At 40.3% G+C, this 21788-nt stretch overlaps 1 protein-coding gene across 6 annotated transcripts in view; it reads left to right on the top strand.

Moving 5' to 3' along the window:
* Positions 1-21788, top strand: part of BABAM2 (BRISC and BRCA1 A complex member 2) — a 446047-nt gene that overhangs the window by 231175 nt on the left and 193084 nt on the right. For all 6 annotated transcript variants that reach the window (XM_033425181.2, XM_033425184.2, XM_004268165.4 and 3 more), the window contains one exon: positions 10547-10656. In XM_033425181.2, the coding sequence (XP_033281072.1) occupies positions 10547-10656 (110 nt within the window). The remainder of the gene's footprint in view (positions 1-10546; positions 10657-21788) is intronic.

Below are 21788 nucleotides of genomic sequence, written 5' to 3'. Positions count from 1 at the left end.
CTTGTGACTGTCGCCAATTAATGAGGGTGCGGTACCAGGTGGCTGAAACAGCGTGGAAGTAACCAGTTGCCTAGTTGCCATGGGCACCAGACTGTTTGAGCCAAATGATTCACTGGGTGGGTAGGTGCAAAGGTATTATGCACTTCTAGGGTGCCGTTCCCTTCTGTCCTCACACACACAACCACCCAGGAAGAATCTCTAAACCCTATAACTCAAAGCTACCTAGCATGGAAAGGATAGGGTGGAGCTTTAATAGTAGAAAGAATAACATGGTAATGGAAATGATGTCAGACCAAGAGTCGGGGAGGAAGGAGTAAGAGAAATGAAACTTAACATTTACCAGGCACATTCTTCATGCCTGGTTCTGTGCTTGGCTACTTTCATATACATTTGCCAAAGCCTTGCAAACCTGTTGCTTTCCATAATGCCCACATTTAGCATGTCATGTGGAAAAAATATAAAAACATGCAAACTCTTAGCAAAATTTTTTATTTCTGTAGCTAAAAGATCCCCATTTCTATGCAGTTGTTAAATTGTATGATGAACTTGCAAAACGTGTGTGTTCAAACGGCTTGCTGCTGCGGCTTGTCCGCCTTTAGCGTTGGCACCTCCAATACCTTTTCATTCACTGGGTGAGGTTTAGGGTGGCTAGAGAGCGGGGAGTGCAGGCTCTTCCATCCAAGGCCCGGGATGGCTTACTGTGCTGTTTCAGGTCCACCAGGGCGAGAAGCAGTAAGTGCAGGAAAATAGCCTCGCTGCAGCCGGAGCCCGATGCTGCGGCCGATGCTCTAGCAAAGCTTTCTTCTGGCACGTGCGGAGGCGTGCTGCTCCCCTCTGTCCTAAAAGCCCCTTCTAGGCTCTGATTAGGGCCTGGCACTCCACAGCACGTAACAAGTATTCAGATAACTCAGGAACAAAAGTCTCTTCTTAGCACTTAGTTCTGTAAATTTCAATTTGCCGTGGTTATCATCTATATTAGTTAGTTTAACAATTTACAAGAGAAAATGCTGGTTATAAGTGAAGGGAAACCACTTCAAACCAGCATAAAGCACGTAGGGCAATTTACTGGCTTTCCAAAGCTGGGAGAAGGTTGAAAAGCCAAACAACAGTAGGGGCAGGACGCAGCCGGACGAAGCACCACGGGAACTCGGTGCGAGTGCTGCCCGGGACGCTCTTCTCTCTCAGCTCTGTGTCTCTAGGGTGCAGGCTTTATTCTCTCACCCTACAGCCTGGCCTCTTCCATGAATGGGAAATATGGCTACTGACAGTTTCTTTTGCCTGTGCAAAAGGACTGGGCTCTTCCAGGACCCATCAGCTGTTCTCAGGGGGTTGGAACTGGCATCTCTGCCATGAGCTGTAAGGATCGGAACTTACGGGTGGGGACTAGAAGAGAGAGGGGCTTCCCAGGAGAAGAGAAGGTGTCAGGCAGGTAGCGTCACAGATAGCCACTGTATCAGCTACCCTTTCAAATGTCTTTTTCTATCCCTTACAAAGAGCTGTATGAACTACTTACATAAAAGCTTTATCTACCTTTTCCTTAAGTTATGGAACCATACTGGGGATGTGGTAAATGGTGTCGTATTTGTTCCATATGCGCTTAAAGAAAACTCACTATTGTTTTAACTTGTTTTGTTGGGCTCCTGGATGACAGTCTGGCACAAGGTTTGTATCTGTAGGTGTGCATAAAATCACAACTCAGATGCCTGAGGATGTGGTTTAGTTTGATTTGTAAAACACTTACAAAAACTGATGCTTATATAAATAAACCTAGCTTCCTATCAGACTCATTAAGAACACATTGTTAGGGTAATAGGGGAAACCCCCGCACTCCAGATTCTTTCTCTAGAAACATTGGTGAGTAGAGAAGGTGGTGGAAGCCAGGAAACATCCTGTGCTTCCAATGAGGACCCTGGCTGTACTGCAACCCCCGCCCCCCCCCGCCCCCCCCCCCCCCCCGCCACACCACAACCTCTAACCCTCTGGAGAGAAGGCTCCGTTTTACACACCTTGTAGTCAATGCTGTGATTATTCAAAGAAAGTTGGTGGTTCTCAAGGCTATGTCTGTTAGGTATAATAACGGTTGGGACAGTAGTTGACCAATGAAATCTTGATCATCATTATTTTAAAAGAGCCAGGAATTTTTTTCCCCAAAGTTGTTTGCACAACATGTGTTTCAATTTAGTTTTATAAACAGAAGCTATAACCAACATATTAAGGTTAAGTACAGCTTCACAAGCAGATTCCTGCATAAATGAGAGCAGTGAAATGGTTTTTGTTTATGAAACTAATAAGCAAGATATATTAAAAAAAAAACCCTAACCCCATACTGTATCGTGACATCTCATAGTAATGAACTCAAGATGTCACTTTTAGAAAACACGGGTAGGTGACAGCAGCTCTTTCCTGGTATCCTGGACTCCCCTTCTAAGAGCTGGCTGTTTCAAGAACATCGTAGTTATCCTTTCCCGACCCAACAATCAGCTCTTCCTATTTCCACTGAGTACAGTTAGTTAATCATAGAGTGTGCCTAATCGTACAGAATTGAAGGAAGATTGATGTTATGGCTTAGAACTCCACAACCCTCATCAGTGTTCTTGGGGAAGCCATCCTCTTTCCTTCACTGAGTCTGTGTGAAGATGTCAAACAAATACATTTTATTTGGCATGGTGACCTTTATAGCTTTTAGTCTTCATACTCTTAAAATTTTAAATTTCTTGCTCCACAGTTTCTAAAAGTAAACATTAAAACACATAAAGCATGTACTCCTCAATTAGTTTTGAATACCCATTGGTGCAGGCAGGATAGTCTATTTGGGGTAAAAAGGGAATAAGAAATGGCTGCTTAAGTTGCTCATGGTCGTTTGGAGCACACAGGATTTAGACACTAAATGGAGGACAAGTACGTGTTTAGTAAATCTCTGCTATCTTTTCTGCATGTGGGTTTCCAAGTTTTTTATATCTTTCTTTGAGAACTGATACTGAGTCTTTTCTTTGTGTCCAACAGCATGCCAGTGGGTATAGCATCGTGGCTAAGAGTCCAGGTTCTGAGTCAGCATACATGGGTTCAAAATTCATTTTCACCATTTAATCACTTTCAAGCCTCAGTTTCTTCATCTGCAAATGTACAATAATAGTACCTACCTTATAAGGCTGTTATGGCAATTGTATGAGATAATGCGTAGAAAGCACTAAGGAAAGTGACTATTGAATAAACACTGAATAAATGTCAGCTGTTGTTATTAGACATAATAGGAAGTAGGAGATCTCTACCCTGCCCTCAAGAAATTCACAGTCTGTTTGGAATTTAAAATATACACTGCTTAAACGGCATGGGGAATTCATGAGGCAACATGTAAAAACTACCAAGGGTAGACATAGATCACACTGCAGTTGAAAGGAATCTTAATGGAGCAAGTGAATTTACAATCAGAGTTAAAGAAATTAAAGTCACTGGGACTTCCCTGGCGGTCCAGTGGTTAAGATGTCACCTTCCAATGCAGGGGGTGCGGGTTCGATCCCTGGTCGGGGAGCTAAGATCCCACATGCCTCACGGCCAAAAAACCAAAACATAAAACAGAAGCAATATTGTAACAAATTCAATAAAGCCTTTAAAAAATGGACCACACTTAAAAAAAATCTTTAAAAAGAAAAATGAAATTAAAGTCACACCAATTAAGAAAAGGAGAGAAAGAGCATTTTTAAATTGTGTTTTATTTTTTAATTGAAGTATAGTTGATGTACAATATTATGTTACCTTCAAGTGTACTACATAGTGACTTGACATCTGCATACATTATGAAATGATCACTACAATATTATTGACCATATTCCTTATTCTGTATCTTATATCCCTGTGGCTTATTTATTTTATAACTGGAGGTTTGTACCTCTTCATCCCCTTCACCTATTCTGCCCTTCCCAACCTCCTCAAGAGAAAGAGCTTTTTGATAAGGGAAGTGGCAAGTGCAAAAGTGTTAGTCAAGATCTAGTAAAATACATGGGGAGTGGCCCAGTTTGTCTGGACTAAGCAGAGGGAATCTTTTTACTCCCATTTCTATTTGGAGAAACCAAATCAGACGTAACTCTCTTAAAGGCTACCTTCACAAGATATATCAATATATCAAAGTAGTTTTTAGGCAAGAACTCAGTATGTGGTGAGATAAGCAGTAACTAGGCCTTCAGAACCCCAACCCCAGTGCAGCAACCCCTGCTGCATGGAAAGGAGGGGCCCAGGGCAAAAGGGCCTGACAGGACGCGACGCCCATTGATTCCTTACTCTTGTATCCATTTTGCTTTCCGACTACACTGCCTTTCCTTGCACTTGTATATTTCCCAGCACTTTGATGAAGAGGAAATGACCTGATTTCAAAAAAAATGACCAGTGTCTTTATTGGACAGAGACCCCTTAGCAGTGAGACCAAGGTCTTCTGTCAGGTACATCGTTTTCCTCATTCTTGCATATTTCTTTTGCTTAGATTTAATTCAGTTCCCTAGCATGTTCATTGTCATGTCTTAATGCTAGTAGAATACAAATTCAAATTTTGACGGGGACTACTTATGCTGATATATAGCGCAGTGAGTCAAGAGGACTTTTAATCCTAAATCTCCTGTCGCAAGTAATGGGAGGCCACTGCTGAGTCTCCATAAGCTGTCTTGGAACAAACACTCTCTTGAAACTTCCATTCCCTCCTCACTCCTTGCCCCCTTCCCCTGCTTTCATTTTTCTCCGTAATATTTGTAACATATTATCTATTTTCCTTACTTTGTTAAATGTTTGTTAAATGAACGGTAGCATCATGAGAGTCTTATTCTCTTACTTGAAAAAACCTGACTTTGAAAAATCTAAATTTATGTAATTTGATGACGAATCTGTAATAGCAAAATACTGGGCCTCTAAAGTACAAACCTCACTTAGTATATTTTAAAACAAGGTTCTGTTTTGGGGATTTTTAATTTGCTTACATCTTTTCAAAAGCTCATAGCTTTTGTATAATGAGGTGCTTACTCAGACCTAGATTTTTCGCCCTAGGAATCATGATTAATCCTGGGTCTTGTTTAATATCATTTTAAATGTAACTCTAAATGGTTCTTACTCTATTTTTGACAGACAGTGTAATAGCTTCCTTATAGTCTTTATGTCCACAAACTGGTTTTGCTAGTAATGGTTATAGCTTTGTTGTAAGCCTTTTCGAATTGAGAAATACAGTGGCTTTTTTAGTCTTCCTATGTGACATGTGGTTTGTAATATATATTGTCCAGCTAATGTCTATCACCAATTAGTTAATTGATAGTTTGTTCCTGTATTGACACTCAACATATAGGGGCTTGTTTAATGGCTGCTTTCCTCACTTGGAAAATTAGCATATCAGAAAGGTACAACATAATGATAAATTGTACTTGGGTTTGCTTTCATTTCCAAGGCTAATTGTTGTCTTTTCTACACCCTTTGGATATTTGCAATGAGCGGCGATTGAGAATAGGTGTATAGATAAACCATTATGACCTAAGCAGAATGTTAACTTTTATTAGTCGGTATATCCTTTGCTTACCTATGGTTCAGCTTTGAGTTTTCTTTGATAAAATCTTAAGTAGTCATAGATTTAAGGAACTAAAGAGATAAATATTGGGAATCTTTCTAGCAAAAAGCATTTTCTGTTTTACTCCGTTATTTCCTCATTCTTACAGTCATTCCTGCATTAATTCAGCTTTTTTTCAACCAATTTGCTATATATTTACTATGTTCCAGACACAGGGGATACAAAAATGAACAGGAAAAACTCCCAGCCTGCAAGGAACTCACCATCTAGTGACTATTCACTGCAAGCCGTAGGAACCCCTTTGTGCTACAGCCAAGTGCCGAGCCAAATCCATAGTTAGTTTTCAGCAAAATATCATGGCCATTATTGCCTCACCCTATGTGTATCAGTGCCTGACATGCTTTTATAAAGGTAGGAGTCAGTATTTTTTTTTTTTTTTTAGCTTCAGATTCGGCGTCTTTCCCCCATTTTAGCTTGTTGCAGTTTCAAATGGCGCAGATAGAAAGCCCTGAAAATGTATACTTATACATTTTTAAATGTCCCCTACTACACTGTAACCACCCCCTGTTTTCTAAATGCTGCCATTAGTGGTTACGATAATCATCTGTAATGTTAGCTTCTAAGAGCCATGGTACAAGAGTTTCTTTTATAATTTCCCAGATGGAAAGGAACACATGTACAATCCTGTTAGAGTTGCAGAAACTGGAAACAGCTCTGTGTGGATTTGTATTTTTGGAACTCTTTGGGCTTATTTAAGCTCTCAAAGTCAAACTTACGTATCCATTAGGAATCAAATACCAACTCAGGGAAAACTCACGTGCCACACCAAGGGGAATAAATTATATTAAAGTAGTTTGTAAAGGAACTCCTGGAAACAACTATTTTCATATTCAGAGTAATGTTTCGTGTACTTTTTGCAGGATGCCAGATAATAAACGTTGATTATATAAACCAGGGTCATTCCGGTTGTTTGGAGGACTGTCTCTGAGCATTTCTGTTCTTTGCTTAAATAGTAGTGAAATGAGAAGTTAAAAAGCAGGAAAGGGAAATAATTATAAATTATCCATAGGCATATGGAATGAAGCTGTTAATTAAAAGGGTTTTTAGTGGGCCCAAGTTTTGCAGTGTTTTTTTTGTTTTTACAGAGTTTTGTGACTTGAGGTCAGAGCCTTGACCTTTAACAAGGAAACTTAGTCATTGGAGAAAGGTATCTGAAAGTCAGTTCAATGTTAGTTCTTTTTTTATTGTCTCTCTTAAGATGACCAGCCTAACTCGAAAGGAGGACTACTTCTACACTTAAATTATAAAATGAATATGTCCCGGGACTTCCCTGATGGCACAGTGGTTAAGAATCCGCCTGCCAATGCAGGGGACACCGGTTCAAGCCCTGATCCGGGAAGATCCCACATGCCGTGGAGCAGCTAAGCCCATGAGCCACAACTACTGAGCCTGCACTCTAGAGCCCGCAAGCCACAACTACTGAGCCTGTGCACCACAACTACTGAATCCTGTGTGCTCTAGGGCCTGTGCTCTGCAACGAGAGAAGCCACCGCAGTAAGCAGCCCACGCACTGCAACGAAGAGTGGCCCCCTCTCGCTCTAGCTAGAGAAAGCCCCCACACAGCAACGAAGACCCAATGCAGACAAAAATAAATAAGTAAAGTAAATAAATTTATAAAAAAATAATAAAATAAAATGAATTTGTCCCTCTGAATGTGAATTTTTTCAAGCTTAGCTTCAACCTTATTTTAGATATTTTATGAGTTTTAGAGTCATATAATTACATAGTTTCTACTTGTTGAGACTATAAGTATTTTTAAAATTTTCCATCCTTACTTTGCAGAAAGGAATATTCAAGGTTGGACTCTTTATCATCTATAAAAGAGCAAAAAGTGATAGATAAACTCAGACTCCCAATCTTGGCTTTCCTTTTAAAACCACTAGTTCTAGGGACCTTGGTGTATCTGAGGGGGGGTGTGTGTGCGGGGGGAGGACAGGAGCAAGGAGCCAGTACTTAGTTTCCAGACATCACTGGTGACAGCAACTTTTGTAAAGCAGGTTGCTGAAAATCACTAGGAGTGGTGAAAAACGGTTAGGAATTAACATTAAATTGTTTATTGATTTATCCATTCAGCAGACATTGAGTGGTTTCTGTGTTCCAGGCACTGTACTAAAATCAGCCTTGTACGTACTTCCTGTGTCATACCACCTAAACATATATTCCAGATATACATGTGTATTGCAAATCTACATGTAAAAATAAAATTGTAACAATGTTAGATGAAAAACTAGGAAAATGGTTAAACAACCCCTGAGTTATTAACCAGATTTAACTCTACAGAAATCTAAATTTCCTTCTGATGTCAGAAGAGCCCCTAGACAAAGTCAGAAGTCAAAAAGAGAAAATATGTATAATACACATGATAGACAAGGGTTAGTAAATCTAATACACAGCAATAACAAAAAAGTCTAAGAACCTTTAAGCAAAATGGGTAAAGGATTTGTTGGGAAAATTTACAGGAGAAATGTAAATGACCAGTAAACAAGTGAAAAACATTGCCCAGCTTCATTCATTGAGTCTAAATTGAGATACCATTTTCCAGCTATCGGATGGCCAACATTAAATTAAAGAGTGACAACAGCCAGTGTTATCCAGTGACTCAGGATGAACGGAAAGAGGCTCTCTCTCATACTGATGCAAACTCATGGGTCCAAATGTGAACTGCTGCAAAATTTTTAGAAAAACAATCTATTAAACTCTATTAAAATGTAAAATATTTATAACCTTTGACCCAACAGCTGAGTTTTAGTTATCTCCTAAGAACTATGAATCCCACTAGTAAAGGGTATATACACAAGGATATTTATTGTAGCACGATCAAGTAGCTAAGGATTACAAACAACCTGAATGTCTGTTGCTAGGGGAATGGTTAAATAAAAAATAAATCCGTGCCGTGGAATATTATGTGGCTATTTAGAAAGCAGTTGGTAGAGTCCTGTGTATAATATGACTCCATTAGGGAAAACAAGACACAGGGTTAAAGAGTTATTTATATGCAAGTGTGTGTGTGTGTTTTTATGATCATAGAAAAAGCTGTTTAAGCCCATATAACGGTTACTATTGGTTACCTTGAAAAGTGAGGGTGGAAATGCTTTTTCTTTTAAAAACTTCTGTATCATTTGACTAGTTACAACAAGGCTAAATTTTGTAATGTAAAACGAAAAATCAGTTGAGAAGTTATAAAAGAGAGAATGAAAAGGGAAGGGTAAGTGGCCAAGAGACAGAAGAAGACCAGGAGAGTATAGTTTCTTAGAAGCAAGAAAGAGAATTTCCCGAGGAGAGAGATTTCCATGTCAAATACTGTTTAGAGATCAAGTAAGGTAAGGACCGAGAGGCATTTGCTGTGTTTAGTGGCTGCCTGTGGGAAGAAGTAGGGTCAGAAGGCTACTCTAGTGGGCTAAGGGGAGGCTAAGAGGAGGGGAGGGAGTGAGGCAGGGAGTGTGGACCACTCTTTCAGCAGTCTGTGCAGGGGAGGAGAGAGAGAACCCAGGGAACTAGGTAGAGACCAGCATGATTCGTTTCTTTCTTTTTAAAATTTTTATATTTTAAGATGGGAGAGACTTCCAGTCCTTGTCCCTATGTATACTTGCCACACTTGTGCATCCTATAGACACAATAGAAGACAGAGCAAGGACACTGAAGATGCTAGAGGTGAGCAGGTGAGCATGATGTCCAGCTTCCTAGGATGCAGGAGAAACAGGGCTGAGGTTAGTTTTAGATCAAAGGAAGGACTTCATATCTGAGATTCTCACAGCTCACGGGCAGTGATTCTTAAAGTCTGGGTTGGGACCCTCCTAGGATGGCTGCTGAGCCCTCCTGAGGACCTGTGAACTGATTCGGAAATGTGGGTCAGTTCTTACCGGTCCTTCGGGGTGAAAGATGCGCAATGCTATTAAGTTTTTTAAAAAACCTGCATTTGACTTGGAGCCACTATCAACCAGAAATAAATTATTAAGGGTTTTTAGAATTTGCTCTTCACAAATTGAAATCAACATGCAATGAGAATTTATTCTAATTTGGTATTTTCTTCTGGCAGCCTGGCAAATACTCAGGGCTTGGCAGCAATCATAAAGCACATGCACATAGTTGTAAATCCCACAATTTTAATTCAGGACAATTCAGTGTATCATCCGTGTTGGTTTGGGTTGGTTATGACATTCGATTGTTGCTATTCTTGCTTTTTAATTATAAATTACAGTAAGTTTAGCTTTATCATTACCAGTCTAGTTTATTGTGGGTTGTTTGGTTAACCTCTCCATGTTTCTTGATACATATCTGGATCAACAATGTTTTTGTCATAATATTCTTATAACTAGTCTTTTAAGATACATATGTCTTGTGGTTCACATATGAATCATCCATAATCATTTTGCTAAAGCAGATATATACATTACCACCCTGACATTTGCATGTACAGTGGAATACTTCACAGTGATATGCTTCTTGGTAATGTTTGCCATTTAAATAACTTATATTATCAAGGTAGATATAATAAAATTACTGGGTATTTTAAGATTTTGTTGTTGTCTAGTGATATAAATCATGTTTATAATGCATCTTCATCCCAGAAAAAGTAAATTTTAAGCCGTTTGTATGTATTATGTAAATTATAAGCCATTATATATCTTGCTAGCAGCATGATTACTGTAATTTGTTAACTATGTTTTTGTCTAATTCTTTGTTATCACCAGATTCACTTTTCCCCTCTTGGAATGTGGGAACAAGTGAAATTGGTGGCAGACTTTTTCTCACTGTGGTAGGCTTTGGTCAGAAAGTTTGAAAGCTATCACTCTAAAAGAGTGACTAGGTAGGTGGCAAAGGATGTGTGGCGTCTTGAATCCAGGTAACTCACACCTCTGGTCTCATTGCTAGTGGGCTGTAAGCTGGTCACCAGAAAGATGTCATGAGAGAAGGAACTGATGGCATTGTGTTTTTCACTAACTGTTTAAGGATGTGAATGAAGACCCTGGAGAAGATGTGGCCCTCCTTTCTGTCAGTTTTGAGGACACTGAAGCCACTCAGGTGTATCCTAAGCTGTACTTGTCACCCCGAATTGAACAGTAAGTATCCGTGTCATTTATGTTATGTAGCCTGATGCTTCTCCTTGTTAATCAAACATGCTTGCTACTTCTTTTGCCACTCTTAAACTCTTAAAATGACTTCTCTTTATTGACTTTTGTTTTCTTAAAAATGAATTCTATTCAGAGTTTAGATTTCAGAGTAAATGCAGTTAGTACTTGCAACTGTGATCTTTGGATGAGACTTAGTTGTGCAGTTTGTGATGTGAATACTGTGCCTGGTAGACTGAATTCACAATTGTGACTCCTTCCAAATGCCCCTGAGTATGTATGGTTACCCAAAAGAGGACTGCTGAACAACATCCTATGCACTTTCTTGTGTATTTGTAATGCTTACAGTTGTTTGCAAAAATGTAACCAGTATCCTGACAGTATTAACTTATCCAGATTAGTGAAGGGAATAGAATAAGCAGATAGCTTAAAACGATGACATGTTCGAATTATTTTTCTGTGTTGAAATATTTCTATATAACTTTACACAACATTCAGGCTACATGGTACAAGTAGTTTATTTTATTTTATTTTTTTATCATCTTTATTGGAGTATAATTGCTTTAGAATTATGTTGTGTTAGTTTCTGCTGTATAACAAAGTGAATCAGCTATATGTATACATATATCCCCATATCCCCTCCCTCTTGCGTCTCCCTCCCACCCTCCCTATCCCACCCCTCTAGGTGGTCACAAAGCACTGAGCTGATCTCCCTGTGCTATGTGGCTGCTTCCCACTAGCTATCTGTTTTACATTTGATAGTGTATATATGTCAATGCCACTCTCTCACTTCATCCCAGCTTACCCTTCCCCCTCCCCGTGTCCTCAAGTCCATTGTCTCCATCTGCATCTTCGTTCCTGTCCTGCTCCTAGGTTCTTCAGAACCTTTTTTTTTTTTTTGGATTGCATATATATGTGTTAGCATACGGTATTTGTTTTTCCCTTTCTGACTTATCTCACTTAGTATGACAGACTCTAGGTCCATCCACCTCACTACAAATAAGTCAATTTTGTTTCTTTTTATGGCTGAGTAATATTCCATTGTATATATGTGCCACATCTTCTTTATCCATTCATCTGTCAGTGGACACTTAGGTTGCTTCCATGTCCTTGCTACTGTAAATAGAGCTGCAATGAACATTGTGGTACATGACTCTTTTTGAATTATCGTTTTCTCAGGGTATATGCCCAGTAGTGGGATTGCTGGGTCGTATGGTAGTTCTATTTTTAGTTTCTTAAGGAACCTCCATACTGTTCTCCGTAGTGGCTGTACCAATTTACATTCCCACCAACAGTGCAAGAGGGGTCCCTCTTCTCCACACCCTCTCCAGCATTTATTGTTTGTAGATTTTTTGATGATGGCCATTCTGGCTGGTGTGAGGTGATGCCTCATTGTAGTTTTGATTTGTATTTCTCTAATGATTAGTGATGTTGAGCAGACTTTCATGTGTTTGTTGGCAATCTGTATATCATTTTTGGAGAAATGTCTATTTAGATCTTCTGCCCATTTTTGGATTGGGTTGTTTGTTTTTTTGATATTGAGCTGCATGAGCTGCTTGTATATTTTGGAGATTAATCCTTTGTCAGTTGCTTTGTTTGCAAATATTTTCTCCCATTCTGAGGGGTTTGTTTTCGTCTTGTTTATGGCTTCTTTTGCTGTGCAAAACCTTTTAAGTTTCATTAGGTCCCATTTATTTTTATTTCCATTTCTCTAGGAGGTGGGTCAAAAAGGATCGTGCGGTGATTTATGTCATAGAGTGTTCTGCCTATGTTTTCCTCTAAGAGTTTTATAGTGTCTGGCCTTACGTTTAGGTCTTTAATGCATTTTGAGTTTTTTTTGTGTATGGTGTTACGGACTGTTCTAATTTCATTCTTTTACATGTAGCTGTCCAGTTTTCCCAGCACCACTTATTGAAGAGGCTGTCTTTTCTCCATTGTATATTCTTACCTCCTTTATCAAAGATAAGGTAACCATATGTGTGTGGGTTTAACTCTGGACTTTCTATCCTGTTCCATTGATCTGTGTTTCTGTTTTTGTGCCAGTACCATACGGTCTTGAGCACTGTAGCTTTGTAGTATAGTCTGAAGTCAGGGAGCCTGATTGCTCCAGCTCCGTTTTTCTTTCTCAAGATTGCTTTGGCTATTTGGAGTCTTTTGTGTTTCCATACAAATCTTGCAATTTTTTGTTCTACTTCTGTGAAAAATGCCATTGACAGTTTGATAGAGATTGCATTGAATCAGTAGATTGCTTTGAGTAGTGTAGTCATTCTCACAGTGTTGATTCCTCCAATCCAAGAACATGGTATATCTCGCCATCTGTTTGTATTATGTTTCATTTCTTTCATCAGTGTCTTATAGTTTTCTGCATACAGGTCTTTTGTCTCCTTAGGTAAGTTTATTCCTAGGTATTTTATTCTTTTTGTTGCAGTGGTAAGTGGGAGTGTTTCCTTAATTTCTCTTTCAGATTTTTCATCATTAGTGTATAGGAATGCAAGAGATTTCTGTGCATTAATTTTGTATCCTGCTACTTTACCAAAAGCATTGATTAGCTCTAGTAGTTTTCTGGTAGCATCTTTAGGATTCTCTATGTATAGTATCATGTCATCTGCAAACAGTGACAGCTTTACTTCTTCTTTTCCAATTTGGATCCCTTTTATTTCTTTTTCTTCTCTGATTGCTGTGGCTAAAACTTCCAAAACTATGTTGAATAAGAGCGGTGAGAGTGGGCAACCTTGTCTTGTTCCTGATCTTAGTGGAAATTGTTTCAGTTTTTCACCATTGAGAACGACGTTGCCTGTGGGTTTGTCATATATAGCCTTAATTATGTTGAGGTAAGTTCCCTCTATGCCTACTTTCAGGAGGGTTTTTATCATAAATGGGTGTTGAATTATCTTATGGTTTTTATCTTTCAATTTGTTAATATGGTGTATCACATTGATTGATTTGCCTGTATTGAAGAACCATTGCATTCCTGGGATAAACCCCACTTGATCATGGTGTATGACCCTTTTAATGTGCTGTTGGATTACATTTGCTAGTATATTGTTGAGGATTTTTGCATCTATGTTCTTCAGTGATATTGGCCTGCAGTTTTCTTTTTTTGTGACATTTTGTCTGGTTTTGGTATCAGGGTGATGGTGGCCTCGTAGAATGAGTTTGGGAGTGTTCCTCCATCTGCTGTATTTTGGAAGAGTTTGAGAAGGATAGGTGTTAGTTCTCTAGATGTTTGATAGAATTCGCCCGTGAAGCCATCTGGTCCTGGGCTTTTGTTGGTTGGAAGATTTTTAATCACAGTTTCAATTTCAGTGCTTGTGATTGGTCAGTTCATATTTTCTGTTTCTTCCTGGTTCAGTCTTGGAAGGTTGTGCTTTTCTAAGAATTTGTCCATTTCTTCCAGGTTGTCCATTTTATTGGTGTATAGCTGCTTGTAGTAATCTCTCATGATCCTTTGTATTTTTGCAGTGTCGGTTGTTACTTCTCCTTTTTCACTTCTCATTCTGTTGATTTGAGTCTTCTCCCTTTTTTGCTTGATGAGTCTGGCTAATGTTTTATCAATTTTGTTTATCTTCTCAAAGAACCAGCGTTCAGTTTTACTGATCTTTGCTATCGTTTCCTTCATTTCTTTTTCATTTATTTCTGATCTGTTCTTTATGATTTCTTTCCTTCTGCCAACTTTGGGGTTTTTTTGTTCTTCTTCCTCTAATTGCTTTAGGTGTAGGGTTGGGTTGTTGGAGATTTTTCTTGTGTCTTGAGGTAGGATTGTATTGCTATACACTTTCCTCTTAGAACTGCTTTCGCTGCATCCCATAGGTTTTGGGTCATCATGTTTTCATTGTCATTTGTTTCTAGGTATTTTTTGATTTGCTCTTTGATTTCTTCAGTGATCTCTTGGTTATTTAGTAGTGTATTGTTTAGCCTCCATGTGTTTGTATTTTTTACAGTTTTTTTCCTGTAATTGATATTTAGTCTCATAGTGTTGTGGTAAGAAAAGATACTTGATACGATTTCAATTTTTTTTAATTTACCAAGGCTTTATTTGTGACCGAAGATATGGTCTATTCTGGCAAATGTTCCATGAGCACTTGAGAAGCAAGTGTATTCTGTTTTTTTTTGGATAGAATGTCCTATCAGTATCAATTAAGTCCATCTTGTTTAATGTATCATTTAAAGCTTGTGTTTCCTTATTTTCATTTCGGATGATCAGTCCATTGGTGAAAGTGGGGTGTTAAAATCCCCTACTATTATTGTGTTACTGTTGATTTCCCCTTTTATGGCTGTTATCATTTGCCTTATGTATTGAGGTGCCCTATGTTGGGTGCATAAATATTTACTATTTTTATATCTTCTTCTTGGATTGATCCCTTGATCATTATGTAGTGTCCTTCTTTGTCTCTTGTAATAGTCTTTATTTTAAAGTCTATTTTGTCTGATATGAGAATTGCTACTTCAGCTTTCTTTTGATTTCCATTTACATGGAATATCTTTTTCCATCCCCTCACTTTCAGTCTGTATGTGTCCCTAGGTCTGAAGTGGGTCTCCTGTGGACAGCATATATACAGGTCTTGTTTTTGTATCCATTAAGCCAGTTTGTGTCTTTTGGTGGGAGCATTTAATCCATTTACGTTTAAGGTAATTATCGATATGTATATTCCTATTACCATTTTCTTAATTGTTTTGAGTTTGTTATTGTAAGTCTTTTCCTTCTATTGTGTTTCCTGCCTAGAAAAGTTCCTTTAGCATTTGTTGTAAAGCTGGTCTGGTGGTGCTGAATTCTCTTCACTTTTACTTGTCTGTAAAGGTTTTAATTTCTCTGTCTAATCTGAATGAGATCCTTGCTGGGTAGAGTCATCTTGGTTGTAGGTTTTTCCCTTTCATCACTTTCAATAGGTCCTGCTACTCCCTTCTGGCTTGCAGAGTTCCTGCGGAAAGATCAGCTGTTAACCTTATGGGGATTCCCTTGTATGTTAATTGTCGTTTTTCCCTTGCTGCTTTTAATATTTTTTCTTTGCATTTAATTTTTGATAGCTTGATTAATATGTGTCTTGGCGTGTTTCTCCTTGGATTTATCCTGTATGGGACTCTCTGCGCTTCCATACTTGATTGACTATTTCCTTTCCCATATTAGGGAAGTCTTCAACTATAATCTCTTCAAATACTTTCTCAGTCCCTCTCTTTTTCTCTTCTTCTTCTTCTGGAACCCCTATAATTCGACTCTTGGTGCGTTTAATGTTGTCCCAGAGGTCTCTGGGACTGTCCTCAATTCTTTTCATTCTATTTTCTTTATTCTGCTATGTGGTAGTTATTTCCACTATTTTATCTTCCTGGTCACTTATCCATTCTTTGCCTCAGTTATTCTGCTATTGATTCCTTCTAGAGAATTTTTAATTTCATTTGTTTTGTTGTTCATCATTGTTTGTTTGCTCTTTAGTTCTTCTCGGTCCTTTTTAAACGTTTCTTGTAATTTCTCCATTCTATTTCCAAGCTTCTCGATCATCTTTACTCTCATTATTCTGAATATTTTTTCAGGTACACTGCCTATTTCCTCTTCATTTGTTTGGTCTGGTGGGTGTTTACTTTGCTTCTTCATCTGCTGTGTGTTTCTCTGTCTTCTCATTTTGCTTAAGTTACTGTGTTTAGGGTCTTCTTTTCACAGGCTGCAGGTTCGTAGTTCCTGTTGTTTTGGTGTCTGCCCCCAGTGGGTGAGGTTGTGTCAGTGGGTTTTGTAGGCTTTCTGGTGGAGGGGACTGGTGCCTGTGTTCTGGTGGATGAGGCTGGATCTTGTCTTTCTGGTGGGCAGGACTGCGTCTGGTAGTGTGTTTTGGGGCGTTTGTGAAAGTATTATGATTTTAGGCAGCCTCTCTGCTAATGGGTGGGGTTGTATTCCTGTCTTGCTAGTTGTTTGGCATGGGGTGACCAGCACTGGAGCTTGTTGGTCGTTGAGTGGCGCTGGTTCTTAGTGTTGAGACGGAGGTCTCTGTGAGAGTTCTCGCTGCTTTATATTATATGGGGCCAGGAGGTCTCTGGTGGCCCAATGTCCTGAACTCGGCTCTCCCACCTCAGAGTCTCAGGCCTGACACCCGGCCGGAGTGCCAAGACCCTGTCCGTCACATGGCTGAGAAGAAAAGGGAGGAAAAAAAGAAAGGAAGAAAAATAAATAGATAAAATAAAAAAATAATTAAAATAAAGAAATATTATTACAAAATTTTTTTAATTAAAAAAATTTTTTTAAGAAAAAAAAGGAAGAGAGCAACCAAACCAATAAACAAATCCACCAATGATAACAAGTGCTAAGAACTATACCGAGATAAACATAAGAATCAGAAACTAGTCAGTTGCACACAGCAAACCCCAAGTCTACAGTTGCTCCCAAAGTTCACCGCCTCAGTTTTGGGATGATTTGTTATCTATTCAGGTATTCTGCAGTTGCAGGGTACACCCAGCTGATTGTGGAGACTTAATCCCTTGCTTCTGAGGCTGCTGGGAGAAATTTCCCTTTCTCTTCTTTGTTCGCACAGCTCCTGGGGTTCAGCCTTGGATATGGCCCCGCCTCTGCATGTAGGTCAACCTCTGGCATCTGTTCTTCGCCCAGACAGGAGGGGGTTAAGGGGCGGCTGAATAGGGGACTCTGGCTCACTCAGGCCAGGGAGAGGGAGGGGTACGGAATGCGGGGTGAGCCTGTGGCGGCAGAGGCCAGTGTGATGTTGCACCAGCCTGAGGCACACCGTGTGTTCTCCCGGGAAAGTTGTCCCTGGATCACGGGACCCTGGCAGTGGTGGGCTGCACAGGCTCCTGGGAGGGGAAGTGTGGATAGTGACCTGTGCTTGCACACAGGATTCTTGGTGGCTGCAGCAGCAGCCTTAGTGTTTCATGCCCGTCTCTGGTGTCTACACTGATAGACACGGCTCACGCCCGTCGCTGCAGCTCGTTTAGGCAGTGCTCGGAATCCCCTCTCCTCACGCACCCTGAAACAATTGTCTCTTGCCTCTTAGGTAGTTCCAAACTTTTTCCCAGACTCCCTCCCGCTAGCTGTGGCACACCAGCCCCCTTCAGGCTGTGTTCACACAGCCAACCAACCCCAGTTCTCTCCCTGGGATCTGACCTCTGAAGCCCGAGCCTCAGCTCCCAGACCCCGCCCGCCCCGGCGGGTGAGCAGAGAAGCCTCTCGGGCTGGTGAGTGCTGGTCGGCACTGCTCCTCTGTGGGGGAATCTCTCTGCTTTGCCCTCCGCACGCCTGTTGCTGCACTTTCCTCTGTGGCTCCGAAGCTCCCCCCTCTGCCACCCGCAGTCTCAGCCCGCGAAGGACCTTCCTGGTGTGTGGAAACCTTTCCTCCTTCACAGCTCCCTCCCAGAGGGGCAGGTCCCGTCCCTATGCTTTTGTCTCTAATTTTTCTGTTTTCTTTTGCCCTCCCCAGGTACGTGGGGAGTTTCTTGCCTTTGGGAGGTGTGAGGTCTTCTGCCAGCGTTCAGTAGGTGTTCTGTAGGAGCTGTTCCACATGTAGATGTATTTCTGATCTATTTGTGGGGAGGAAGGTGATCTCCATGTCTTAGTCCTCTGCCATCTTGAAGGCCCTGTGGTACAAGTAGTTTAATATCACGTTTGTGTTTTACCTCAATAACTTTATTCATCAGTAATGAATCTTATAAGGACTAGCCTTGCAACGTGCTTATTGTTGGCTAAAATGCTTTACTAGCTTATTCTACTTCAAAGGAAGTTGAGGTTCATCGAAAATGGATTGTAAGCAGATTTGGTTGGGAACTTTTGACAGGACAGATTTTTCATCAGCAGAGAGAGTTTTTACAGACCAATTGAAATGTATTATTAAAATTCTCTGTAAGTCATTTAGTCAGGGTTGGCTGATTTCTGTCTGAGATGTGGTCACCATCCACATTCATGTACTAAGCTATTTTCACCCCCTCTGTCCTTAGTTGCGCTAATTTATGAATCATGGACATACCGTCTTACACGCTGATAAAAGACATGGCTGTTTATCCTCAAATATGGAAGATTATGAGCATTAATAACCCACAGGCATTCTCTCCTCTATTTATATACATGACAGCACCTAGAACAGGATCTTACAGTAACAGGCGCTCAATGAATGTCTTCATTTATAACTGAAAATACTGACCCATAGCAGTAAGAGGCCAAAGGGTGTTGAAGGCAGTACAGTGAAGTGGTAACAGGCAAGGGTTCCAGGGTTAAGCATATCTGGTTTAAACCTGGGTTCTGTCACTTAGCAGCTGGCAAAATAGGTAACATCTTTGAACTTGTTTCCTCATCTGTAAAATAGGGGTAATAATACCTATTTCATAGTGTTGTTTTGAGCATTCTATTAAATACTGTTCATAAAGCATTAACTGCAGTGCCTGGCACTATAGCAAGGGGTAGCTATTAATGTTATTATCACTGATATAGTTTACAGGAGAAGAGTGAGGGACTGAGTGAGTGGGTTAGTGGTTAGTAGGACAAGTCGGGGCAGAAAAGGAGAGGATGAGTGAACAAGTGAGTGAATACTAGGTCTGGAGTAGCCACTCAGTACGTACATAATGAGCGAAATTAAGAAGGTATTTTGGTGATGACAAAAAAGAGTTATCAATAAAACATCACAAGATGTGGGTGATAAGAACGTATCAGTTAGGCTGCAGCCGAGAACTTGCCAGCTGAGGAAAGCAGTGTTGCCAGCGTCCACGCTACTGTTCTTTGAAGTGATCGCACCTACTTTGCACGTGAACTTGCTAATAAAATATTTCTCACTCTAAAAGTCAAAGATATGAGGGGGAAAATTGTTGGTGAAGGGAATATTTTAAAAGCGATTTCCTATTTCTAAAATCTAACTTTCTACATTTACCCCCCTCTTTTTATGTTAAGAACTGGCCAGAGCTTACTCTTCCAGATCAGTTTCCAGTCATTTCCCCTTCTGTAGCCTGTGCTTCGCTTGACGTTTTCTTAATTCGCATGTATTCTCTTGCCTCCATGCCTTTGCTAAAGCTGTTACCTCCATGTAAAATCCCTTCTCTAATGCCCTCTTTGCATTGAAATATTATACATTTTCTAAGGCCTTAATCAAACGCCATCTACCACCCATTTTCCCTGAGCACAATTAGTCTAGCCTTCCCCTGAGTTCTTATAACACTGAATGTATATCACTCTTATACTCTGCCCACCATAGATTTAGTTAGTGGTGTGCGTTTTTTTTTTTTTTTTTCATCTTTTAACTATGAAGCAACTCAAGGGCAAGGAACACGTCTTTTCATTTAATGCTTTTACGAATGCAGTACACAGTAAATAATAGCAAATAATAGTCAATAATTGTCAGTGTTCTAGGTCAGTAAGTAATTCTCACAAGAAAATGTGAAGATGCTGCACTGAGAAGTTGCACAGTTTTCCTGGTTGATACAAGTTCACTTAGAGCTGCACTTGTAATACCAAAGAAAAACGAACAAAAGTTATGCCCTTCAGTAGAAGTTGTAAAAATGAGGTTTTAGAGAAAGGTGAAAATGGAAAGTGGCCAAATTGTGGTATGACCTTCTAAGGGCTTACCTAGTTGCTAAAGTTATTAATATCTTTGGTTAACTCTTGCGGAGTTCAGAGCATAGAAAAGAAGTAATGTCATTTCATTAAGGCCAAGGTCATAGGATAGACTCTAGGAACTGAGTGAAGAGAGGTTGGTACTATCTTTGATATTATGTTAAGCTCTCCTTTGTTTTCTGTGTTTCATGCTATCCTGTCAACTTTTAACTATCGAGGCATTGATTATAGAGTCAGACTTGGAGAGTTCTTTCAGGAGTCATGGGAAAAGCATCCCATGTGGGCCCGCCCGAAGCTGATGCCAGAAGCTTGCCCTAGCCGAGGCTTGTACTCTCTTTGGCTTCTGCTGTGGCTCTTTCTAGGAAGTTCCAAGTCCCATGCAGTGTATTTGACAGGCAGAGGCCCAGGAGACCAATAGCCTGATCCACATTAGGTAAAAATTGTCAAGAAAAGCCTCTCCATGGGCGTGGAAGGATATCTTGAGCTTGGGAGATACCCCATGTCAGTCTGGCTGATATATCCCTGCCCCGGCTTGTCTGTGCAGCAGGCAAGTGCTCACGTTAACTAGTCTCCGACACAGGAGAAGGCTACTTTGGGGTCTTGTCATCAGATGCGAGGAAGGGGGTCACTTACTGTACCCTAAAGATTTCTAGGGACGTGGGTACCAACTGCCCCCAAATTAGAGACTGCCACAAAAGGGAACATCTGTCAGAGACATTGGGTAGAAAACTCCCAAGTGTATTATAATTTATGGAGCTCTGCGATGCAATCTCACTTCAGAAGTCTGTCCTGGAATTTTTGTCTGGTGTTTCTGGCAGCGCTGGAAAGCATGACTGACTGGTCGCCTTTATAGCGTTTAGATGCGTGTAGTTTCCTGGTCTCCCACTGTGTGCGTACATGGCTTGCAAAGTAAACGCTGCTGAGAACTTTGTGTTCTTCTCCAACAAGGGACATTTATGAAATGCACATATTTCAGGGTCCATACATTTGTTTTCCAAGGAACCAAAACCAGTCAGTTGAATTAGACACAAAGGACTGTTCATTAAATTTAAAAAAGTTAGTGGTAAAGTATGCAAAAAAAGCTAGTGGTAAGTTATGAAAATTAAATTTTGGTTGAATAATAGGAGTGGGGGGGGAACTAGATTCCAAACCAGTTGGCTTTTTTTCCTGGCATAAAAGCTGGGATCTTAGGATAACGTCATCAGAGCTGGCACTAAACCTGCTCTACCTTCCCCTCCTCCCCAGACTGCTGGCAGTTCTGGTGGTGACACTGGAGGTTAAATGGGCAGCAGAGAATGCACAGTTCTCTTCCCCAAAAGGTGTGGGCCCTTTCCTTGGCTTGAGCTGGTTTGTGGGAGTAGTTTGAAGAAAACCAACTCGTCACTCCCTGTGCTGTTCCCACTCTGTGCATAAAAAGAGGACTTCAGCCCCTGAGGCGCACCAGGTGGCATCTTTCACAAGTACAGAATTTGTTTTTAGAACTTTGTGTTGTTGAGTTCCAGCCCCGCCTTGGAAATAAATACTCAAAGCTTACCAGCCCACAGACACCATTAGTGAGGCCTGTGCGCCTGCAAATATCCATGCATTCATTCTT

The sequence above is a fragment of the Orcinus orca genome, chromosome 13, assembly GCF_937001465.1.
Source record: "Orcinus orca chromosome 13, mOrcOrc1.1, whole genome shotgun sequence".
Classification (NCBI taxonomy): domain Eukaryota; kingdom Metazoa; phylum Chordata; class Mammalia; order Artiodactyla; family Delphinidae; genus Orcinus; species Orcinus orca.
This window is presented reverse-complemented; position numbering and strand designations above follow the sequence as displayed.